The sequence below is a fragment of the Anguilla rostrata genome, chromosome 6 (genome assembly GCF_018555375.3).
Source record: "Anguilla rostrata isolate EN2019 chromosome 6, ASM1855537v3, whole genome shotgun sequence".
Lineage (NCBI taxonomy): Eukaryota > Metazoa > Chordata > Actinopteri > Anguilliformes > Anguillidae > Anguilla > Anguilla rostrata.
Genome location: NC_057938.1, coordinates 53,156,052 through 53,181,466, shown reverse-complemented (window position 1 = coordinate 53,181,466; position 25,415 = coordinate 53,156,052). Strand labels below are relative to the sequence as shown.

The 25,415-nt window shown below is 49.5% G+C and overlaps 1 protein-coding gene and 1 long non-coding RNA gene across 4 annotated transcripts in view; one reads left to right on the top strand and one right to left on the bottom strand.

The window, feature by feature from the left end:
• LOC135257614 (uncharacterized) overlaps nucleotides 1–15,666 on the top strand; it is a 48,457-nt gene extending 32,791 nt beyond the window's left edge. The window contains exons 3-4 of one of the 3 annotated variants that reach the window (XR_010330689.1): nucleotides 9,955–10,037; nucleotides 15,413–15,666. This is a non-coding gene — a long non-coding RNA (uncharacterized LOC135257614). Of the gene's footprint in view, nucleotides 1–9,954; nucleotides 10,038–12,246; nucleotides 13,001–15,412 lie in introns of those variants that run through there. The other 2 variants (XR_010330691.1, XR_010330690.1) reach the window with 2 other exon arrangements.
• Nucleotides 1–25,415, bottom strand: part of LOC135257613 (monofunctional C1-tetrahydrofolate synthase, mitochondrial-like) — a 52,704-nt gene that overhangs the window by 13,958 nt on the left and 13,331 nt on the right. Inside the window, exons 8-15 of the mRNA XM_064340516.1 lie at nucleotides 24,611–24,679; nucleotides 19,943–20,054; nucleotides 10,446–10,585; nucleotides 9,230–9,271; nucleotides 7,138–7,238; nucleotides 6,451–6,628; nucleotides 3,602–3,709; nucleotides 3,091–3,243 (exon numbers count right to left, since the gene is read on the bottom strand). Coding sequence (XP_064196586.1) covers nucleotides 3,091–3,243; nucleotides 3,602–3,709; nucleotides 6,451–6,628; nucleotides 7,138–7,238; nucleotides 9,230–9,271; nucleotides 10,446–10,585; nucleotides 19,943–20,054; nucleotides 24,611–24,679 — 903 coding nt within the window. The remainder of the gene's footprint in view (nucleotides 1–3,090; nucleotides 3,244–3,601; nucleotides 3,710–6,450; nucleotides 6,629–7,137; nucleotides 7,239–9,229; nucleotides 9,272–10,445; nucleotides 10,586–19,942; nucleotides 20,055–24,610; nucleotides 24,680–25,415) is intronic.

Below are 25,415 nucleotides of genomic sequence, written 5' to 3'. Positions count from 1 at the left end.
TGTTTTGTTAAAAAAAAAAGAAAAATATGTTTCTGGTTTTTGTTTCCTGATTCATGTGACACATAATTGCAGGACATTACATGGCTATGCAGCAGTTAGCCATTAACTCTGAATAGTAACTCCCAAGTAAAAAATGTGACAAAACTACTTTGCTCCCTACATTTCTGCAAACTTCATCCACTTCCTCATAAAGGCTACAGTCCTGCTCAGCGTGTAGTGAAAAGTCAAAAGCACATTTTGAACAGCCAATAAAAATGAAATAAATCATATTTGTCAGTCATATGGAATACATATTAGTAGTAGTACTTCTATAAACCTGGTCCAGGGACTATATTTGAGAGGACCTGTCGGTCCCTGCTGGCTGAACCCTAAACCCACCTTTGCGAGCCGCGAGTTCAAAGGCCCCCCCCCCCTCACCGCTCCCCTGGAGTTATGAACGTGCAAACTCACTTCGGGCTACCTGAGATGAAAGGGTTGGGCGAGGCTGTTAAAAAACGGGCCTCATGATGGGGGGGGGGGGTCGGGGGTGGGGTTGGGAGGGGGGGGGGCAGACGCCACAGTCCCGGCACTAGAGCCTCCGGGACCCCGGGGCCAGTCCCGCGAAATCCAGGAAACCGCTTCCACAGGAAGTGCTTCCTTCCCTCACCTCCCCCCAAGCCCCGTCACCTCCCTCCCCCCCCCCACTGTGAGCAGGGTTCAGCGCCGTGCGAAGAAACCGATCGCCTCGGGGTGATAACAGCGTGCCCCCACCCCCCCCCTCCGCCTCCCCTCCTCCACACAGGAAGTGACAGGACTTCCCTCGCGTCCCCCTTCATGCTCTCGAGAGCCTCCTTCGTGTGCGTGAGTCACACGGCACGGGCTCGCGCGCTCCTCGGATGCTTCTCTGCACGCGTCACGCTTCCTAGCGCTGGTGGGTGTGGCCGTGCGTGACCCGTTAGGATAAAGCTTCTGGAACGTCCTGTGATAGCGCTGGAATTTCAGAGTAGCGAACCCCCCCCCCCACGGTTTTATGCTTACACCCTGATTGCGTCAGCGGTGGCTAAAGGCGGTATCCCCACAGCGGGGTACACAACTGCCTAAATTTGCATCCGTCTAATCTACTCCAGGCTACACTACCCCAGTCTACTTTACTTTGATGTCTATTTACCTCTACTTTACCCAAATCTACTTTTCTCTATTTCAGTCTACCCTATTCTACTCTACTGAGTTCAAGGGTGGGATAAAGGTCTGGGCTAACTGGTCTCTGAAGGCGTTATTCTCATTCAGACGTTTCAACGATGTCATGGGATACGACCAATCAGAAGCCAGCTCACTAAACCAATCCAGCCTCATTAAACCGAGGTTGCAGGTTCAAATCCCAGTTGGGACACTGCCATTGTACCCGTGAGCAAAGGTACCCAACCTGAAGATATCCAGCTGTGGAAATGCGCCGGATGTAATGAAGGGAAGCTGCTCAATCTGTACGGTTTGGGCGGACGGTCGGAGACAGAGGCCAGAGCCAGCGAGTCGGCTGTCCTATCAGCAGCCTTTCCTGTTGCCCCCCCTCCCCCCCACACTCGGCACCGGGCATTAAACACGAGGATGCCACCACTGAGGAAGCACCCAGGGGTCGCTGATTACAGAAGCGCTCGGGCGCTTTTATCGCTAACGCTGTCTCTCTCTCTCTCTCTCTCTCCCCGGCGTCCTGCTTATTGTAAGCGCGTGCGCCTCTGTGTGTAAATCAAATCAAAGAGCTCGCACAGCGATACCCGACGCACTGGGATCCATCGCTTCTCCTGGCTTTTATGCATGATTTCTGAGGAGAAATATACTTTTGCTGTATGCATCTCATTCAGACTGGGCTTTGCCATTACGGTTTTATTAACCCTTTAGAGAGTAGGTTTCTTTGGAATGTTTTTAAAGAAAAACATTTTTTACACAAAATTCTAAGTCGGTGTTCTAGAACTCCACTGCTTTCAATTACCAGCAGCGATTGTTACATCAGCATTAGAATGTTCAGTTAAGAACATTCTCATCACATATTTGTGAAGTCACAACGTTAATCATTTAAGAAAAGGAGACACACCCACACAGAGTGTCGAGGAGTTCTTGAGTATTTGCTTCGGAATTCCCGGGGAGTAAAATTTTAAAAAAGTGTGTGGATCCCAGGCATTTTGGGGTGGAGGTGGTGACGGGGCAGGGCGGAGCGGGACGGGACGGGGCGGGGTGGGGACGGGATAGGAGACAATGCAGCCGAGGCCACAGACAGCACAGGGCGAGCGGATCCCCTTAATGAAAACCACACCGGCAGCACAAATTGAAGCCAGATTTTACACCCCCCCCCACCCCCCCACCTCCACCAGACCCCCACCCACAGTGAAACCACATGGACCAAAGCCAGGGGTCAGCTTCATAAAGTCAGGGAAAACATTTTGATAACGCCGTCGCCTTTATCGCGTACGCGCAAAATCCCGCCGGCCTTTGAAACGTGTTTTTGTTGCAACCTGAACAAACATTAATCAAATATTTACAGGGGCTTGCGGAGTTAATAAATACAGAATGTGTGTCTAATGAAAGACAAGGTGATAAAACATAAATAAACGCGTACACGTATACATATACCATCTATATCTGCCATGTATATCAAACTCGCTGCATAAAAACGTTCTACGCTTTTGCCGTGGAATGTTCCTGTCCCTTGGCATGCTATATGGGCTTTTATATAGACAATATGTCTTGTTTAAATCACGCATATATCATTTTGACTATTAGTGCTTGGCTCTTGTCCTGAACTGACCCCATCTTCTCAGGCTTGGCCAGAGTGAACCAGAGCAAGATAACCTTACACTCAACAAGCACTCAAATCACAAACCCATTATCTGCACATTAAGTAGTTCCACTTTTTATCAAACAGCAATTTTTTTCATATTTTAATGCAGAAATAAGCACTAATAAATCACTCCTTGAGTGTTTAGGCAGTTCCCCCCCGCCCTCTGCTATATAACCTTTATGCATCAACTACATACGGCGAGTTAAGAGAATAATTTTTTAAAAAACCAAAAATATCAGAAGCTTCGTAATTTCCTTGCCGACTGCAGTGGGGTCACTCACCGTCCCGACCAGGGGGTAGATGAACCCCGCCCCGATGCTGGCGCGCACGTCCCGGATGGGCAGGACGAAGCCGGTGGGCACGCCCTTTTTGTCCGGCATGTGAGAGAGGGACAGGTGCGTCTTCGCCATGCAGATGGGCAGAGTGCTGAACCCCTGGAACAGGTGGGGACAGGTAGAGGTTACAAGAAACAGGTTACAGATAGAGGTACAGGTTACAGGAAAATGTACAGGTAGAGGTTACAAGAAACAGGTTACAGATAGAGGTACAGGTTACAGGAACAGGTACAGGTAGAGGTACAGGATACAAGTACAGGTAGCGGTTACAGGTATAGGTACAGGAACAGGTAGAGGTACAGGAACAGGTTACAGGTGGAGGTACAGGTACAGGTAGAGGTACAGGATACAAGTACAGGTAGCGGTACAGGTTACAGGTATAGGTACAGGTACAGGTAGAGGTACAGGTTACAGGTACAGGTAGAGGTACGGGTTACAGGTAGAGGTAGTGTCGTACTTGCTCATTGAAGTAGGCGATCTTGGCTTCAGCCTCAGGGGACAGCTCGATGTCTTCAGCTCCGTAGACCTTCTGCGCGATGGTGCGTATCTTCTCCACAATGGGCATCTGGGGGAGAAATAAGCGTGTCATTCTTGGATAATAAGAGCGTCTTTCACCATAGCGTGTCATTTATGTTTCCGGTTTCAACTGGATCTGTGCCCCAGCTCTTAAATTCTGTAGGAAATACTTCTTTTAAAAAATATATATTTTAGAAGAAACTGATATGAGCTGTGTTGATTGCAACAAATGTGAGATTATCTGTCAGAGTTGCGTTTGTTTGTGTGTTGTGTGCGGGACTAACTTTGAAAAACAGCCCACAACTAAAAAAAAGTGACCGTAGTGTCAAGAAACCTCATTTCATCTAAAGTGTAAAACACGTGAAATATGTGAGTTTTATCAGCATTAAGTGCTCCAACACGCGCGAGAATGACTGAACCCGTGGCCTTTTCGATGAACGAGTCGGTAAATGTCTTCAGTAAAAGAGAACTGGCTGGAGACGCTTCCTAGCGTGCCTCATCCTATGACGCGTGAGAACGACGACACAACTGGAGGATAAAAAAAAACTTTATAAACTTTTCAAACATTTTTTACGCTTTTCGGTGGTTCTGCGCTGTATGTCTGTGTGGGGTGGGCGGGTTATATCTGAGGACAAAATCAAGCAAACGAGTAAATTTTAATCCAATAAAGTTACCGGGGAAAATACTGGCAGGATGGTGCAGGTCCACAGGCTCCCTGAAGCCACACTAATGGGATCAGATAATGAAAGTCACAACTCACAAGCTGGGTAACTGAAACCAGCTGACGTTGTTTTTTTCCCCTCTTCCCTTCTTTCCTGGACCAAGGTTTCCAGAATCGTAACCGCAGAATAGACGGGAGCAAATCGATCGCTAAAACTTGACGGGCGAGTTTCGGTGTCGGTGTGGCGAGGAACTTTGAGCGGAACCGTGTGCCGTTTCCTTGACCGCTGTTGCGTTGGTGAGCGTTTTTTTTTTCCCCGAAACGTGCAAAATACAAACGTCAAAGAATTTCAGTTGCATTCGTGACACAGATGATGACGTTGTTCCTCAATGACGCAGAACAGACAAAATGAAAGCTTTCTCTGACATGGGCCTTCTTCAGGCGAGCACTGGGGGTTAAACACAGTTTTAGACAACTGTATTACGCAATAGACTTACACTTTTAAATGAAGTGGCCTTTTTACTGACTGAGGTTCTGTATTAGTGGACCTCTCCTGTCCACAGACAAGCTAACAGAACGTTAAAAGTGTCATTCTGGGACCGTCTGTGCGTCAGGGGTAGCAGAGAACACGGGTAAATTTGCCGTGGTTCAAAAGGAGTTTGTCCAAACGGCTCGAGGTGGTGCGCATTGGACGGGGGGGGTCACCAGACACGCTACGAGGCTCCTCGCACCTCTCCTTGGCACATTCCCCAAATATTTCGGTCCTCCGATAATACGGACCCCTCCGGCCGCGGGCTAATTGCTCCGCGGCCGCAAGATGCCTTTCGGGCTATTTTTAGGGTATTTATGAAGCAGCCTACAGGACGCAGGCCTTTCGCTGCGCAAATGCAACGTCTGCAAAACCAACGGAGGAAGTCACCTGACTGCCCCCGAATCGGGTCAACAGTGGGTGTACGAGGAGACCGAAGAACACTGATGCAACAACCCTGACAACAAAAAAAAATGCAATGCAGCCAATCGGATTGAACTGGTCATTGTGACATCATCGTTAGTGCCACGCCCACTGAAAACACACCTGCGCCAAAAAAAAGTCTGAATCGGAGCGTGCCAGGGCTTGCGTTCTGGCTGCGGTGCGGCCTGTCGTGACTCGACGCACACGGACGGTAATGAGGCGTCGTTCACAGTCTCATAACGCGCTCGCAGGGAGTCATTTCACATCGCCGCGTTACCCCCCCCCCCGCCCCGCCCCGCGGAGCAATTTCCACAGCCGCCATCTTTAGCGTAAACAGAAGCGCGTGCTCAGTCTTCGGCCAGGGGCACTCCCGAAAGATGCAGACGGGGCAGTATAGAGACCGTGTTCTGGGGAGAGAAATGTCAGGAGCCGAATTGTACTGCAGATATTTGGGGGGGGGGGTCGGAGCTAACTGCACCTGGAACCAGCACTAGCTGTTCTTCCATATGCTTATTGCACCTTTGGGAGATGTGTGTCGTGCAAAAACTACTGTTGTCAGCCAATCAAGTACCTCACCTGGAATTAGCAATAGTTCAAGGTTGTATGCAGAATTTTCAGTAGATCTTGTACAGGCAGTGAACAAAAATAAATAAATAGAAACACCAAAGTAAAGTTAATTAATTGAGGCGGCTATACTTAGTGGAGTTTGGGCTTAATGGACGTGTTTCTGGTACGGCCTGTTTGGGAGTTTGAGAATTTCTGCGGGACGAATATGACAACAAACGTTTGCACGTAGAAGCCAACGACCCTACGTATGGTTGAATGGAAAGAGAGAGAGAGAGAGAGAGAGAGAGAGAGAGAGATGAGAAGGAGAGGGATAGAGTGCGAGAGAGGCAGAAAGAGAGCAGGGCTGCCCAACCCTGTTCCTGGAGGTCTACCATCCTGTAGGTTTTCACGCCTACCCTAACAGAGCACACCTCACTCAACAGCTAGAGATCTCGCTGAGCTGCTAATTTGCAGAATCATGTGTGGCAAATTAGGGTTGGAAATTTAAAACCTACAGGATGGTACAGTAGACCTCCAGGAACAGGGTTGGGCAGCCCTGAGACAGACAGACAGAAGAAGAGAGGAGAGAGAGAGAGAGAGAGAGAGAGAGACCTGACCGCCTGTCGCTCACCTGCAGGTCGTACAGGAACTGGAAGTGGCTCGGCTGCTGCGCGGCGTTTTTAACGGCCTTGGCCAGCTCCACCGAGCCCCTGCCGCCCTGCGCCCAATGGTGGCACGCCACCGCGTCCTGCGCCCCACAATCCTTAGCGATCCGGCACACCAGGTCCACCTCGGCCTCGGTGTCCGTCCTGCGTGCGGGCAAAGGAACAACACAGGTTTTTTATTTCACAGAAAGCACAGCTTTAAAAAAAACACGCCATGCTAAAAGCAAGATAACGTGAAATTATTTTTTAGACCATATCACCCCCTCCCTAACTCGTGCCTGTGAAACCTGATTTGTTTTCTGTTTTCATATTTGTATTTATTTTGACAAATCTTCCATTTAAACACCTGGACATTAGGAGTTCATCAAGTGTCAGTGTTCGTCCCGAATGGGATTCAATCTTGCAACCTTTGAGGATAAAATGCCGATTTCCCTTAGCACCCCCACCGCCCCCGGTTTCTCCTTCAGAGTATGAAGGCGTGGTCTTCCCATTGGGGGGTGGGGTCTCTGAGGACAGAATCAAGTCGCGCGACAGCAGCAGCTCGAGTGACGGGGTTCATTCTCTGACCCAAGCGAGGTGTAAAGTTTAGGACCCTTCGCAGGGGGAGCGCAGAGAAGGTCATGTGAGCGCGCGAGCGAGCGCTGGACCCTTACTTAAACACGTTCAGCGCCACGACCACGGGAACCCCGAAAAGATGGGCGATCTGGATCTGCTTCTTCAGGTTGCTGCAGCCGTCCTCCACTAACTTCAGGTTCTGGGGAAAAAAATAACAAACAAACGGATCAATAAATGATAGTAGAAAAAATCCTGATGAGGAAGGATGCCGGTTCGGCGATCGGGATTGGTCGAGGCGTTATTGGTCATTACAGGCTTACATAACAGAAGGCCCGTGTGTTCCGCTCATATGACAGAGGGGACTGTAATTACATTACAGGAGGAGCAGGGCCGGGCACAGACAGGCCGCAGCACTGACAGACTGGTGTACAGATGGGCCGCAGCACAGACAGGCCGCAGCACAGACAGACTGGTGTACAGACGGGCCGCAGCACTGACAAGCAGCAACACAAACAGACCTCTGCACTGACAGACCGCAGCACTGACAGGCCGGAGCACAGACAGACCGCAGCACAGACAGGCCACAGAGACTGACAGGCTGCAACACAATCGGGCTATAGCACAGACAGACCGCAGCACTGACAGACTGGAGCACAGACAGGCCTCAGCACAGACAGGCCACAGCACTGACAGGTTGCAGCACAGACAGGCCTTGGCTCGTGTCGTCTGTGCCACAGCACTCCTCCAACACCTACAGCTACGGGTGATTTTGAGAGCTCTTTCATTTAAACCGGAGAAAATACCTCCAAAAAAATAATATAGGGAGGACTGCTTTACATATGAGGTTGTCATTGTGGTGGTGGGGTGGGGGGGTGGGGGGGAGGGGGCACTGGTCCTTCTGGTTTTCATTGCAGACCCTCTCAATTAACTTAAAACCGATCTAATTATTTGCTCAGCTGAACCTGCTTTGCAGCTGTGATTTAAACCAGGCCAGGGATGTAAAATACAGTCACTGCTGAGGGGCTCTGGGGCTGAAGGGCGGGGGGGTTATATTTGCTCAGTTAATCAAATAATTACCAGAGTGATGCTCAGTGAAAGATTGTAGGCAACGAAAAAACCCAGAGACATCTGGGTCCAGGGTGACACAGAAACTAGCCCCCCACATGCCCTCCTCCCCCCCCTTGCCCATCCTCGCTTGCACACCCCTTTTGCTTTTGTCTGGGCACAACAGCCCCACCTAATGAAAGAAAGAAGGTACTGCATTCATTTTTAATAAACAAGATCAAATTTGGCTTGTCTGCTTTTAGCTTATTTACAGTAGAAACAGCCCAAATAATATCTTCCACCTAAGCTGGCCAGACACACAAGTTATGCCTGCTGGTTGGTTTGCGTTGAAGGGGCAAAAATAGATAACCTTGGGAAAATGCTTCACTGTAAACTCACACAAATAAAAAAAGAAAACTGACAGTGGTCTGTGCCAGGAAATTATTGTGAATATTGAAGTAACAAAATCTGGACTGTCCTTAGTTAGACTGAAATATAAACTTTTGTGGCTGATGTTTCAATGTTCTGTACAATTAAGAACAATCTGCTCGAGTCACAGAGACATTAACGGGAAGTAATCAATTTATCGGAACCAACATTCAGATTCAGAGAAACGGGTCCAAATTAAAGGTTTTAAACAAACCTTCGGATGTTCCGTTTTGCTAATCCCGGTGCGAAAAAGTATCGAAGGCGACCGCGGGGAAAGGTATCTTCCTGAACCGACAGGTGTAAACGCACCACGGAACGGCGACGTATGAGGAAGTTCGGTCTTTACGTCGCTGCAAGCCCGAAAATGATGGAGGGACGTTTCTCTTTTCGCCTCTATTTCCAAGGCCAACAATGCTCTTTTGCTTGCTGCCAGAGTTAATTTGGAACATTTATGAGGGAAGGGGGGGGTGGAGGGGGGAAAAAACTTGGTGGTGCTGTTATAAGCCGTTCCCAAAAACATAACACACATGCCGTACCAATGACCTGGGCAATGTTTTCCTTTCCATGAGAAATTCTTCCAATTTTTTCCACCCCAATTATTGTGTTTTCCCACAGGAAGGCCTGTCATCCAGTTAAAGAAGGGAAAAAAAAAAAAGTCCCAGAGACGTACCGGTCATACATAAATCAAGACGGGTGACATGTTTGGTGACATCTTACCTCATCGATGTATTCTCTGGGCAGAGGCGATCCCGCACTAACCTGCAAGCACACACGCACAAACACACACACAGGCACACACACGCACACGCACAAACACACACACGCACACACAAACACACACACACACACACCACGCCGACACGCACAACACGCACGCACGCCGCACCAAACACACCACAGCGCACCACACACACCACACACACACCACCACAGCACACACGCACACACGCACAAACACACACACGCACACACAAACACACACACACACGCACACACACAACACACACACGCACGCACACACACACACACACACAACACACACACACACACACAACACACACACACACATACAGACACACAGGCACACACACACACACACGCACACACACAACACACACACACACACACACAACACACACACACAGGCACACACACACGCACACACACACACACACACACACACACACGCACACACACACACACACACACACACACACACACACACACACACACAGACACACACACACACATCAGGATAATATTTACACAAGGAATACCCCAGGCAAAAAGCATGTTCGTTCCCTCTCCAGCTGTACTGAAGTATAATAGCAATGTGTTGTGCAATTGCAGCTTAATTACATGGCTTCCACAACAGGGCAATCTTGAACAGCTTTTTTTACAAAAGTTACATTATTATAGTCTGTGTTGTCCTCTGTCGCCAGGCAACGCTGACCCAGCGATGCAACCTCCCGGGCTGATCCTGCATCTGCGGCACCGATTGGACGGTTCTGTCCCGTTAATTAAGGTAAAAATCCACCAGCACTCAAGCTGCCAAACTGCTCCTGGGGTTCTCAGCTGTCACCTGCATGATATGGCTGTGCAGGCTTGCAGTGCACACAACCACAGCTAGCCACATGCACCAGTAAACTGTGGCAAGCTTTGGGTTTTGGACTGTCAGTAATAATAACACCCATATGGAAAAACTGTACACTAAGCATTTATATAAACTTTAATTATACTTCCAGTATTCTTAAGTATAAAATGGTACACTTCAGGTATATTTCAGTATGCTGTTCTTTCACATAGCTAATAATAATAATAATAATAGGTTCAGCAGCTGGAATGGGCCTGTGAGCTGTAAGCGCAGGGTGTGTGTAGAAGGGGAGGGATGGGGGTTTTGTAGGGGGCGGGGGTTTGGGGGGGTGGTACTCACGCTGGGGCCCCCCCCGTGCATCTTCAGGGCCCGCACGGTGGCCACCAGCACCACCACATGGGGCCGCAGGCCGGAGGCGCGGCACTTAATGTTGAAGAACTTCTCCATCCCGATATCAGCCCCGAACCCCGCTTCAGTCACTGAGAGAGAGAGGGAGAGAGGGAGAGAGGGGGAGAGAGGGAGAGAGGGAGAGACGGAGAGAGGGAGAGAGAGGAGCTTAGGGCTGAACCTGCCAGACACTCACACACACACGTATACACACACAAACACACACACGTATACACACACACTCACTGAGAGGGAGAGAGAGAGAGAGGAGCAGCTGCTTAGAGCTGAACCTGCCAGACACTCACGCACACAGACACACACGTATAGACACACACTCACTGAGACGGGGAGAGAGAGAGAGAGAGAGAGGAGTTGCTCAGAGCTGAATCCACCAGACGCATACACACACACACTCACTCATGTGCAGATGCACACACACACACACACACACACACACATATACACACACTCACTCACGCGCACACACACACACACACGCACGTACACACACATATACACACACACACACATAGACCTGACGTTTCTAAATCTAATCACGTTCAGTGTACCCCAAGAATTCTGGTCTGGCTAAGGGTGTTTTCTAAGAAAATATGTTGTAATAATAAAAAGAAAAAACAGAACAAGCAAAAAAAAAAAAAACTTAAGTAGTTTATACAGACACTTTCTGTTAAATTGTTATATTTACTGTACGCCCTAATCACTAAGGAAACCGTTTATAAACTGTACACAATCAGGAAAGCTAGTGAAATCTGCAGGGTTATTACAGTCATACGCGGTAAATCTTTTAAGGTTTGATGGATGGTTTGTGAACATGGCCCCATTGTCCCGTACGACCGCAGGGTCTCCTGCATTAGCCCACCTCAGGGCAAGGGGGCACGGGGCGCGGGGAATTATCTGGTCAGGACAGGAGGGGTTTTAAAAAAGGCCCGAAATTGGCGACCTGTCCTTCCCTCAGGGGCTTGAAACGGCTCCAAAGAAAGCAAATAAGGGCCCCGACAGGACAGCTGTGTGGAGACGGAGCTTCCTCCAACGCGCTGAGGGGCCCCCGGGCCAGGGGCCTCTCACGGGAGGGCGGGGCGGAGCCAGGGGGGCTGGAACTCGTTAATCGCCACGACGACGACGACGCAAGGGGGTTAGCGAGCGTCCGGCACGCGTGCGAAGGGGGGGGTTCTGTTCGGGGGGGGGGGGCGCTGGGCGCAGAGTGGCGGGACAGGTCGGGCAGCCGGACGCTAGAGCTGACTTTTCGGGCCCGTTGTGTTCACACCGTCTTCACCCTGATCTAAAACGCACCCCCCGCCCCTTCACCGCGGTGAAAAGGAAAACCGTTTCTTCATTTCTACCCTGCTGTAACTTGCATACGGGACCTCAGTTTGTGATACTGGGGACATGCAGAAACTTTGACTGTATTTAAATGAAAAATAGGTCTCTGCTGTAAATATGTAATGAAATGCAAAAAAAAAGAAAAAAATCTAAAATCATCATAACAAGAAAACAGGCTATTAAATATAAATGTGAACAGCTCTCACACCACCCTGAAGCAGAGGCAATGTAAAAAATAGAAAAAAACATTTATTTTTCATTTTCCAATAAATATTAATGGCCTGACTACATAAAGCCTGCACATAAGAGGAGTTTAAGGTCTAAATAGCAGATAGCAGCGGGCTGTTCGTAGCTTGTGTGTGAGGTTAACAGGTCCTTCTGTCTGTCCGTTTCCTCTGTGGGCAAAACTCAGCATGCTCACGGCAGGAAGTGACATCACCCATCCCGGAAGTGGAACAGGGAGTCAAGACTCCATTCCAGCTCCGGTCGTATTTGCTCAGAGGGAGCCAGTGATTGGACGGGAAATCCAATCACCTGTTTCTGCAGGTGTCCGTCACCTCAAGGCTGAAACAACAACCTTTAAAACCCTCAGGGCGCCCTTAGCCTCCGAGTCCTGATTGAAGTTTTTTTTATTTGTCCCGACGGTGCTTAAGCTCTCTCCACAGCAAGTGCGTCCAGCTGTGAGAGGGGCCGCCTCCTCGCCCCGCCCCGGGCCAGCTCAGCGCCAGAATTTATTTCCACAAACACCGCAAACGGCACAGCCGGGGATCTCAGGGAACCCCGGACCCAAGCGCCCCGGACCCCTCTCCCGTTTTTACAAGCCGACCGCGGGACCCCCCCCCCCCCCCGTCCCGTTCACAGACCCGACCGACCGCGACGAGATCGGAGAAGGACCCGGAAACCCGACTGAGCTCCTCCCACGTGTTTTTTAAGAGGACGTGGTACACAGGAGAGAGGGGCCCTGCTGGAATACAAGGCAGGGCTGGAACAGGTCTGCGCCGGTTCCCCTGGACCAGTGGGGGTTCTGTTCCACCCTGGACCTTTAGATGGACCTTTAGCTTTTTCCCCTGCGTTTTCCACTGGGCTGGAAGTTGATGTTTCCAGTGGAGAGATGTGACATCCTCTCTCTCTCTCTCTATGTGAACTGTAGTAACCCCCCTGCACCCCCTCCCTGAAGGCCTGTGGTCCTGGAACCCCTCCTCTCATTCCAGGGAAACGCACAGCACAGCACCCTCGCGTGACCTCTGACCTCATTTGTAAAAGGAGCGGGGATTATAGGAAGTTTAGGAATTATAGTGAAAAGAAGCTTATTACCTGGACGGCTCTGCTGTGTTTGAGACCGTGTAGAGTAAGTGATTTACAGCGAGGTTCGTTTCCCTAACAACAGTCCGCTAGTGTAGTGTAGCAGTTAGAGAACCGGGATTGTAACTCAAAGTATGGAAACAGACCCCTTGTCTGCGGAAGGCTTTCCCCAGACTTTTTCAATTTGGGGTGGTACTCAGACACCAGGGCAGTGCCCAAACAAAGCCAGGTGCCATCTTAGGAGTCCCTCTGTGACATCACAGTGTCACACAGTCGCTGCACATTTACAGCCAATCACAGAACAGCATTTCAGCCAATCACAGAGCAGCATTACAGCCAGACAGTGCCAGCCCTTGATGGTTTTTTTGGCTTTTGGGATAAGATGGGGGGTGGGGGGTATACACGAATAGCTATGAACAAAATAAATCTGCTGAGAAATGGATTTTCTAATTCGGCCAATCTGTTTTTGCTCGACCACAGATAGAATCTACAGACAATCCTAGTCTGTGGGATGCATTCCTGACTCAGCAATAAATATAATTCCTCGGGTTACCCTCCTGGGTTTTCACTGGAATAAAGAGTTACATTTCCAGTGGGGAAAATAATTTCCTCAAATTAATTGCAAATTGAATAATGGAGACCGGTGGAGGAAAGGGACAGGGATGGCTTTGCAGATACTGTAGCCCACGAATTCCGCACAGCACAAAGGTCACGCTGATGAGCACACTGTGGTTTTTTTTTTGGACGTGACCAGAACTCAGTTTTTTCATTTATGGCGTTTTCTACGCAGATCACAAATCATCCACATCTTTCCGCCGTGGAAAACGTACTTGGCGAAATATGCACATTCGGAAGTAACGGCCTGAAACAGAATCTCAAAACTGGCTGCTCAGTAGCTCCTGTCCTGCTAAAGCGTATTCGGGCCTTGTTGTGCTGGTGTGTTTTCCTCTGTTCTGTCCAAACGTGGGTCCTGAGGGACAGAACACAAGGTCCCACAGATACACACTGTGACAGAATGACAGAGAGAGAGAGAGAGAGGGTGGAAAAGAGGGACAGATAGACTCAGAGTAAGATAGGGTAAAGCGAGAACGAGAGAATGAGATGGAGAGAGGGGGTAGAGGAAGACAGAGACACGGACAGGGAAGGAGACCGAGAGAAAAAGTAGGGAAGAGCAAGAAAGAGAGGACAAGACTGACAGAGAAGACAGGGGAAAGAGAGAGAGAGCGGGAGAGAGAATAAGACCGATGGAGGGAGGGGACATGGGACAGAGGGAAAAAGAGGGAAAATAGAGAGGGAGACACTGAAACAGAGTGGGGGGGTTCGTGCTTCCTGGACTATCTGCCTGTGTCCTAACCCCAGAACCCCCAATAAAGCAAAAGCCAATATTTTTTGAGGTGGTGGTGGGTGTGGGGGGGTGGGGGGGGGGACAGGAAGAGCCGCAGCCGTGGCGGTTCAGCCAGCGTGCGGAGCGGAAGTTCGGCCCGGTCCCGGTCCAGGCCTGGCGACCCGGTCGCGAGGGGGGGGGTGAAGGCACAGTTCGGGAAGGTGCTTAAATCCTGTCCAGGACCGGCAGCCAAAGAGAGACTCGCTTCGGGGAACGCCTTGATTGTTACTCATAACAGCATCAGCCACATCTATTCATTTCCTCTGACTTTTAACCATGTACATAACTTACAAACGATCTTCCCCTTGTCCACCAGACATCTCAATAATGAACAATAAGGCCCATCTCAAAAAAAGGATTAAATAAAAGTTCCTGTACCAAATTACCCCCGCAAACCCAATACAGTGCTGTACGTGCACACTGAGCTGCACTGACACAGCACATCTGAAAATAACTGCACTGTTCAAAAATAATAATCACACTGAAGTGTGAAATTCACCTGCTCCATGCTAATGTGTTGAAGCTTAATCGCGTCACATTGACATTAGCACTTGACACGACTGTTCATAAAAACACATATTTGCTGCCGCCTTTTATGAATGCACGAGAACCATGATTTTCAGATGCCAATACATTGCGTGTACCTGCAGGTAGGACGTAATTTAGAATAATCATGTTCAGCAACTACCGTATGTTTCTTCCCAGGGTGTAATTATGCTTTTCTTTCATAATAAGAGGATCATATTCTCTAAGCGTACACTGTTCCCTTCTTTCTTTCTTTCTTTTTTTTTGACCGAAAAAAAGCAGATATTTAAGTTTTCGCAGTGCAGGTTTTTTTTTTTTTTTTTTTCCCAGCGTCCCGTGTGTTTTTGAAAAACATCTCTCGTTTCAGCGGTGGGTGGCTCTCCCCCCCCCCCCTTCAGAAGCGCCGCGCGGGCCCGGCCGACGGATTTTTGGCATACCGGCGGGGTCAGGGAGTGTAAGGTAACAGGACAGCCCATACAGGGAGACCCAGCTCCTTTTTCACTGCAGATACGCTGGTATGCCTTAATTATGGAACTACAGTCTGAGAGACTGCTGACATCAAACGCGTGTGTGTGTGTGTGTGTGTGTGTGTGTGTGTGTATGCATGTGTGTGTGTGTGTAGTGTGTCTGTGTGTACGTGTGCGTGTATTTGTACATGTGTGTGTGCTGCTGGTGTGTGTGTGTGTGTCTGTATATGTGTGTGTGTGTGTGTGTGCTAATATACCCACTAATATAGTTTGATCTTATGGTTTTGATAATGTATGTATCTATATACATTATACATATAGATACAGATATGTATTTTATATATGTATATACTCACACGTGTACACACACAATGTCTGATGTTGATTCAACTCTAACAGAGTACAGAGTCCAATAGGGACCATATTTGCTCTATAAGAGTGGATTTAACACTGAATATTTTATTGCGTATATTGTGTCGGTTGAATATTAATTCAACTCTTGACGGATAACATTTCGTCCCACTCAGGAATTTGGGACCAAATGCTATCTGTAAAGAGTTGAAGGAGGACCTCAGATCCACCAGACCACTGAGGCTAGGGGAAGGGGAGGGGGTGTTGTCTCTGCATGTTCTTGAGAGTTAGATCAGTTTTTACAAGTAACACTTAAAAAAAAAAAAAAAAAACTTCCCCAGTACTGTCGAAGTACAGTTTTGGGGAGGGGGGGGGGGGTCTCGTACATAGTTGATGTTTTCAAAATTCACTCCCCTCCGCCTTTAAACAAAAGCACCCAGCCAAAAAAAATCCAGTCCATCCCTCGAGCCAAGCCAGCCCTGCGGTTTCCACCTGCATCGCCTTACAAGGCCCGAAAACTGCAAGCCCCCCCCCCCCAGTTTTGAAGAGGGTCGCTTTGTTTGGACCAGATCTCCAGTGGCAACGAGGTTCAAACAAACAGGGGGGCGCCGCTTAGGGATGATCCGAAATGACTGGCTGGACGGGGGCGCCCCCAAAAAAAAAAACCGCACGCGTGTTCCCCCCAGCTGAGTGACAGCTTGTTCCTGCTCAAACCCCCTTTCCACATCTGCAGCAAAATAATTAAGCCAATAAATCCACTACTCGCGTTTTGGGGGGGGGGGGGGTCCCTCGCTAGCTCTTGTTAGCGATTATACAAACAAACCTCATTTTTTTTGTAAACATTACAACTGGGCTTCACCCAGAAACTGAAGCCCGTGGCTGACCTCAGGCAAGAATGTTGCTTCTCAAGGGGTAGACCCCTTTTCAAGAAAAAGTCCTCAAGATATACAACTCTGTATCAAGGACAAGTGAAATAAATATGCGGGTCGTTGCAGTTAGGACACTTATGTGGAAAATAAGTGGCTTACAGTCCAAGTCCAAATTGCTCAGAAATTGCTTCCGCTCAGAAGTCAAAAACACGCGTGTGCAGTCCGTCATACGTGTGCACCCTCTGCAAAGAGCTCTCTAATTACTCGGCCGTCGCAAAAATGTCCGGCATGCGAGCCGTCCGCACTTTGAAAACAGACCCGTGGTGCGAAGCGGTTGTAAAATGACTGTGTTTTGGCCTGGCTGTATGGGCCCCGACAGGATTTCTGTGAACTGAACTGAACTTGAAAGTACTCCCCCCCCACCCCCCATCCCCACCCCCACCTCCCCTCCCCCCACGCAACAGGAAACTTATTAAGTGCAGGACTCAAACATGGATCTTTTTTTTTTTTTTCTCCTCCAAATCAGTTTTTTCGATTTGTTGATTTTATAGGCGATGCGACAAGCTCTTTAATAGTGCTCTTTAATAGTGCTCCTTAATTGTGCCCCCAGGGCCCTTTTTAAACGAAGAGTAAATATGGAAACAATAAATCAGACAGGCTCATTAGAAAAGTCAGGCAAAGTCTTAAGAAATGATCCTAAGAGAGCCAGTCGTAGCTGCGTTTGTACTGTTGCTAGGAGCCGATGAAGGAGCAGAGCAGCTAAGAGCTCATGTGACCGATTCCCTCCCACCGGGTTCTGAGCAAATGGAGTCCATTTTAGGTTTCTGGGTCAACAGTGTTAACCGTTAATAGCATGGTTGTGATTCATTCCGTGCTATACGGTTGCTTTTTGCCTGATGTTTTGCACGGTTCACACCCCAAATTCAATTCATGTGGTAGTCAGCGATCTTGGATAACTTGTCGTAACGTTCTGTTATTTTACAACTTGTCGTCAATTATCTAATTATCACCTTGAAGTCAATGATTGACGCCTAGTAGCCTGCAGCACACCGATGATCCTTCACACACTTTTAGAAGTTCTATAAATTGGGAAAATAATAACTGTAGGATAAGGACCAATAATCGACACATTATTAAACCGAAAGGAGAGAGAAACATTTTTAGACACTTTGGATATGTGTGTGTCAGCATAGTTGAAGGCAAGCCCACCAAGCACATTTTTCAAAGTGCACTACTATAATTCACACAGTAATCTTGCAAATGTATCACCAAAAAATCCTCTGTGACAGTTTAATGAAGGCAAAAAAATCCTCATCAATATAATTTTGGCTGAACACACAATCAGGATTTATTCTGCTTGAAAAGGTGAATTCTGATTTCTGCAGTGATATAACATCAGCTACGGGTTCCAGACCTTTGGAAGTCACTCTCAAGGAGAACAGAATCCTTGGCCAAGACGAGAAATAACTATGACAGTAAATATGTGAGATGTTATCTGGATATTTCCACCTCGTTCCTCTGAAGGAGTTTCAGGCCAGGAGAAGGAGCTTCGTTCACCTGGATCCAGGTAGAGCTTCCAACCTCTAATCAGAAACTCCAAAGAATGTCAACTTACTCCAGAAGAACAATTTTCTCAGGGCACACGGCGTCCCTGTATCTCAGAACTGCCAGACATGGAAACATCCCCGCGGTCTCTCGTGGGGCCAGCTCTTAGTGCAGGGAGTGCATCTGGCTAAGCCAGGCCTTCACAGATCTCTTCGAGAGTTTCGAAGGGTCTGCTGGGTTTTGCTTTCACCCTGAGATCCCTAACAAATTCAGAGCCGCAAAACCAGGTGTGGAGAGGAAACAGTGAGTTTGTCAAACGTCTTAATGTGTGAGCTGTGCTCCAGAACCACACACGAGCTACATTCCAGAACCACACAGCATGAGCTGGGCTCCAGAACCACAGCGTGAACTGTGTTCCAGAACCACAGAGCATGAGCTGTTCCAGAACCACAGAACATGAGCTGTGTTCCAGAACCACAGCGTGAGCTGGGACAGACATGCTGTGGACGGTGAGAATGCCAGTGGGGCCCTGACTCTGATTTAGCGTTCTTGCGCCGCGCGCTGGCTCGCGTATCCCTCTCTGCGCTAAGAGCAACACTCCCAGCGGGGCGCGGAGCACGCTCGCCGTATATCACACGAGATCGCGTCACGTCGCCTGGACGTCTTCCACCGCAGAGACGAGCCTCAGCATCAGAGCCAGGCAGCAGGAAACAGAGCGCCCCCCGGCCTCCGCTCGGCGATAAGAGGCCTCGCCGCGTGTCTCAGTGAGAACGGCTGCAGCATTTCATTTCTTTTTTTTTTACGGCCTGCAACATTTTCTTTGCTCGCTTTTTTGATCCTGCACCCTTCTTTTGAAGTCAGGAGTGCCAAACTCGCCAAAAGTCTCGGAGGGCCGCGGTGCCTGATTGGTCTTTACCGACTTCCTGTTAATCAAAGGAATGTTTACGGCTTGGAAGCAAAGGTGTGTGGAGTCTGCAGCCAAGTAACGACTGACCTAATGAATTAATCTCTTTAAGTGCTGAAGTGTGGCTCAAACCAGCAGACACTGGACTCCTGCAGGACTGGAGTGTTAACACCCCGGCATAAACACCAGCGGTGTCGCGGTCAGGAATCGCCTTGACAACCGCCTGACAGCACCGACAGTCCCGGGCCAGGCCTGCACTTCCTGGCCCTCGGTTACAAATTTCCTAAAATTCTCTCAAAATGACAGCATGGCTAAAGATGCTCGCTGTAGGTGACACTTACAGGGAGCACGCGATTCGCACGCACACGCACAAAAAACAAAAAACAACAAAAAGAGAAGAAGTTCCAGCTGTGTTAAATAATGGAGCGTTTCCTAATCTGACGCAACACGCTTCCTCGACAGGATCGGGGGACGGGGGGACTGCGGATCCAAATAAGAGAGGGTGGGTGAAGGTCACCCTGGGGGTCCGGGACGGCCCTGCTGAGATTCGGGGGTGCGCATGTCCCCGTCGTGCGGAACGCGCGGTCGGAGCTGTCCGGCACGCCGAGCAGGAAGCCTGACCTCCCGGTGGCGGCGGTGACGACGCGGTACAGGAAACAGATGCGTGCGGGGACAACGAGGACGACAGTGGGGGTGGGGGGGGGTGGGAGGGTTTCGGGGGAGGTTGGGGGGTGGGGGGTGGAGTGGGGAGGTTTGCTCACCTACGAAGCCTTCCTCCCCCACCAGCTTCAGAGCCAGCTTGTCGGCCAGGACGGACGAGTTGCCGTGGGCGATGTTGGCGAAGGGGCCGGCGTGGACGAACACTGGCGTGCCCTGGAATGGGGGGGGGAGGAGGAGAGGAAAAAGAAGACAGGTCGCATTAATAAAGGGATGGATTCTTTCCCAGAAAGGATGCAAGGCACCCCGTTAAGGAGGGATACAGATTGACATGTCACCAGCGTCTCAAGGAAGCCTTCCATCCAGCTGAAGGGGAAGAGATCCATCAGCCGGTGGCAACCCAAATTCCCTTCTGCACATTCACTGCCACCTCCAGCAGCATCAATAATTCACATGCTAATTACTGGGCTTAAATGGCATCCCTGAGAAGAAATTAACTAGGCCAAGGGACAGGGCTGGATGGATGTAAAAAATCATATTGGTCTTGTGAGGTCAACTGAGGTATTTCCCTACTAAGGATGAGGCTAATGGTCATTTCTGAAGATGAGACGGGATGCATTTCAAATTTGTTCCCACACAGAGGGTTAGATATAAACCATGCAATGTGACTGCGTCCTTATATGGGGGAAAAGCCCCGTCCTCTCAACGTAAAAGCGTCAGGTTGTATGTGCATGCTTTCCATCTTTCACTCTCGCCTCAACCTGCCAGCAGTCGTCCAGGCGGCTGCAACGTCCGTCTATTGTACACGAAACGCCTGGGGTTTTGAAGAGACCTTTCTCCCATCGCGGATGACACCGGTTCAGAGATGGCGCCGGGGTCAAACAGGAAACGGATTGCGTAAATAATGTGATTCTTCACGTCCACGGAAAAAAAAGAGAGAAGGCCGTACATTCACCCGTGGGAGATACCAGGGGGGCAAAAAAACAGGAAACCTGGTTTCGACTTTGTTCTCTCCCCGAGAGATATTTTTTTCCCATCACCCCCACACCACCATTATCATTCCGACATGGAACTGAATTCGGCCAAACAAGTTCAGAGATCATTCCCAGCTATCCTACAATCAGGATGAAGGGAGGGGGGAGGGGGGGTGCATGGGAAATAGAGATGGGGAAAAGAAGGTATGATTTTCAGGAGGGGGGGGTGGTTGCAGGTTCAAATCATGGCAGTGCTAGTCCTTCAACCCGCACCAGTAATGGGTCACGTTTTCAGTTTGGCCTTAGCACAAAGGTCAGGGAACTGTGTTTGTAACACAGAGGTTGCAGGTTTGTATCCCTAGTGAGGCTCTGCCATTGTAACTGTGAGCCAGGTCCTGATTAGCTGAACCGTTTCACTAAGTATCCAGCTGTATGATGGTGCTGTATGCAAAAAAAGAGAAAAAGTGACCCACAGTCACTCTGAATTAAGAGCATTTGCGGAGCACTTCAATGTAAACATAACAAGTGTCACTCTGGATCAAGTTCTCTGCTAAACAATCCACATACACACACACACACACTACACGCACACAAAAGCGCACACACAAACACACACACACACTACACGCACACACACACACATACACACACACACAGACTACACGCACACAAACACACACACACACACACACACACACACTCTGGTTGAAGCCCTTTATGCAGTTGCTTGTGGAAGTAGCCGGCTGGGACATACTGCGGACCAGATGAGCCTGGCTTTGCTATGAGTAGCATGCCCCAAAATCCCCCGTCCCCCCCCCCGCACGATTACTCATCCACTCTGACTCTGGATTTTCCGCTGTGATGGCCTGGCCTTACTCCAAGCTCCAGGGGGCGCTGTGATTTTTATGGCGTAGGAATCATGTGTGGGCTATGCAAGATCCCAGAATTCCTTGAGATGAGGGTGGGGTGGGGTGGGGGCATACCCCTCCTACATCTTCCTTCCAGTCATAACCCACACCAAAACCCGAAACAGAGTGCTCACTGCTCTCAGGGGAAGGGGCTGTCCCAAACTCTCAGTCAGGTCCAGCTGTGTGTTTCTTAAAAAAAAAGTTTTTATGCTTGATGGTATCGTTTGGTCGTCTGACTGGAATGCGCGAACTGCAGCAGCCCGACTCGTAAAATGTCCGATTCATTTATCGCCGAAAAAGAGAAGGGGGGGGGGGGGGCGGTGGAGTTTTTATAAATCAAATTTACTAATGACGGATATGGCATTTTATGAAGATGGAAAACATTTTTCCCCAAATTAAAAACATAAAAAAAGAATAAAAATATTTTGGAGGAATATGGTACATGGCTGATGAGCCAGGACAGCAGGTTTTTACCGTCGGTTTTGCAGGGAAATTTGGAAAGACTCGTGTCCATGGAATGACATCGAAAAGGGAGATGGCCTTGCACCACTGTTCACTCTCTAAGCTATAGTCCATTCTCCTTATCTTTATATTTTACCAACCAGCCCTCTGGATAAGTTACACACGTGGTTTGGAGATTTATATCTGACATATTTTCCGGAATATCTAGACCATTTAAATGGCTACTTAACCTTTAAGTCTTACAAAGATCTGGGAGTATCTGTAGACTAGACTGAAAAAAAAACCTCTTGCACCATAAAATAAACTGACAGTACAGCCATGAAATATTTACGGTCAGTATCCTCTCAGAAGCCTGAAATATTTACATGCAGTATCCCCTTGGAAAACGCCCGTGGTCATCCGAGGACCAAGCAGTCTGATCAAAAGGTCTCCTCCTCCTCCTCCTCCTCTTCCTCGCAACGAGAAATAACCGCAACGAGAAATAAATAATTATTTTCATCATTTTTTTTATAGGCCAGTCAAGTGCGGATAGAACTTGGTGAAAGGATGTTATCTTTCAGTGGTTTTTTTTTTTTTTTTTTTTTACGAGGAGGTTGAGGGACGCCAGGACTACTCAGCCGGGAAGCACGTGGTACTGCAGGAGCGTCTCGGACGAGCCCTTTCCAAATCAAACCGAAGGGCTTGGGGCTTGAGAGCATGTGGATCTGTGGCCACAGAACAGCAGGCCTCTACACTCCTCAGCAACCACCCCCCCCCTTACCAAAACACAATGTAGCCAATATATTGTGAATACATGGACTTTTTGGACAATATAATAAATACATTTTACAGCGTAGTTAAAATAAATATAGGCCACACGCAGTACTGAAACCTAGTTTTTTAAAAATAATAATACATTTTTAGGGCTTTTTCAGAGTTATGGGACAGCACAGTGTAGAGAGACTGGGAGAACGGGGAGCTAGCGGGAGGCACGTGGCGGAGGTCGTGTGGCCGGATTCGAACCCGCAGCTCACAGTGAGCACGTGGACGGCGCTCAACAGGCGATGCCAGGAGACACCCCAAAAAAGACGAAATTTTACGTCAATGTTAAGCTAACGTCTGTGTTTACTCCACCACCTCTGCTTTGAGTATGAACTCAGCTGTGGTGCTGGTGGGTGGCACTGTGCCGTTTGGGGGAGGGGGGGGGTTTTGTTGGTGTGGTGTGGGGTGGGGGTTATTAGAAGGCCCTCGGTACGAGCAGCCCAGGGGAACATCATTTAGGACGTGTGATTATTGGGCCCCGCGTGAGCCCGGGTTCGAGCGTGTTGTTTTTAGGGGGTAAGGTGAAGCCCCTGCCGCACGGGACACCGAGGTTCAGGCAGGCGCTCTGATTCCTGCCTGTCGTCCCGTCCCGTCCCGTCCCGTCCCGTCCCAGGTCCATCTGTAAAAACAACGGCCTGGCCCCCTTCTCCCTCTGCGCCACGGGGGTACGGGGGGGGGGGGGTTGGGGGTGGAGGAGCGTTCCCATGCACCAAGCTGAGCGGGGCCCTCCCTCACCGGCTCCCGTGCAAGAAACACAGGAAGCGCAGGCAGGAAAGGTTTCACAAAACACGCCGCTGCTTTTTTCTCTCTCTCTCTCTCCCCCCTACGGACGCATGCGGAAAGAAACCTGTCCCCATTCCAGATTCGTATGCACTGCAGGAGTAGGGACACCAGAAGAGGCCGCGTCGTTTTAGAAAGTGTCTTTCCGTGCGAAGAACTCTCCGAACGTTCGCTTAGCTGTGCTGTGACAGTTTTTTTTCCTCCTCCCCACATCCCCCCACCCCCTCAGTCTCAGGACCCTTATCAGGTCATCGAGCCACTCTCAGCCCATCCCCTTCCTGCTTAGCATGTCATTTAACATGAGGGCGTTTCCAAAAAATGGAGGGGGGGGGGGGGGTTTGGATCTTAGGGTTGGATCTTGGGATCCGGGATCACAGGACTCCTGGGATAATTCTAACTCCGGTCCCCCGAGGAAAAAGAACACAGGAACCCGAAATTCTTATAGTCCTGGAAATGGGGGAAATCTTAATATGCGATCCGTAGTTCTGTGGGATTCCATGAAAAAAACTAAAGTACAGACATGAGAAAGAGAGAGAGCAAGAGAGGCAGGGGGAGAATGAGTGTGCGAGATCCTCTACATAAATTAAGAATTATGTGTCAGACCAGGGGACCAGTCTAGTTGCCCCTCTCTGCACTTTTCTGTCACCAAAACATTCTAAATCCTGGGTGGAGGTGCTGCAGCAGTGCTTTCCAGCAGGAACGACACTTGACCTGATCCACTTCAGTACGTACCCCACTGCATATACAGCCATGTGAACAGAGTACTGCGCAGCTCTCTGTTATTGGCTTAAAAGCGGCGGAAAACATTCCACCACAGCCGCCGCGCTCCGACTTTTCAGCGACTCACCTCGAGCGTCTGCATCAGCGTGGGTTTGATGGCGTCCTTCATCAGCACGGCGAGAGCCCCGGTCACACCCTGAGAGAGGTAGAGAGAGAGAGAGAGAGAGAGAGTCACCAAAAAGAGACCATGCAGTCCCCCCTGCAACAGCCCTGTGGCCTCATTAATAAAAAAACAGGATTTTGGGGTATTCCTGCATCTCCAGCGCCCCTCACCCCCTCCCCCCAAATCCACGCCCACTCCCAAATCACCAACTCAGCAAACAGTGACATTAAGGTCCCTCCCGCTGCACTGGAAATATTTCACTGACATGAGCAGCCATTTTTTTTCTCACTATCTCCCCCCCATTTTGTCCAGACCCCCTTCTTTGTTTAAGGGGGTCTGGACAGCTTCAGAGAATGGAAAGACATCCTTGAAGAACAGCGGGTTTATCTCGGGGGACTCGCACAGCTGTCCTAGACCAAGCCGAAGCTGCATCAGCAATCAAACCAGATACAGATGTCACAGATTTCGGGACCGAGCCCACCCCGAGTCTCTCGGAAACGCCTACCCCCTACACCCCCCACCACGGCACCACCCCCCACCAACGCCTCCCAGGCCGCAAACACATCACGCCGAATTCTCCCCCCCAAAGTGCATACTCCAGTGATTCAATCAAACGCGTTGCCCTTACAACAACCATTTGGGATACCGTAAAAAGATGAGGATATAAAAGACGAGAAAGAGAGAGAAGAGAGAGTGATGTTGTCACGAGGAAGACCAGCTTGGGCGGTCTCTCTTTCCCGTGGCTACGGGGCGAGCAAGGAGAACCGCG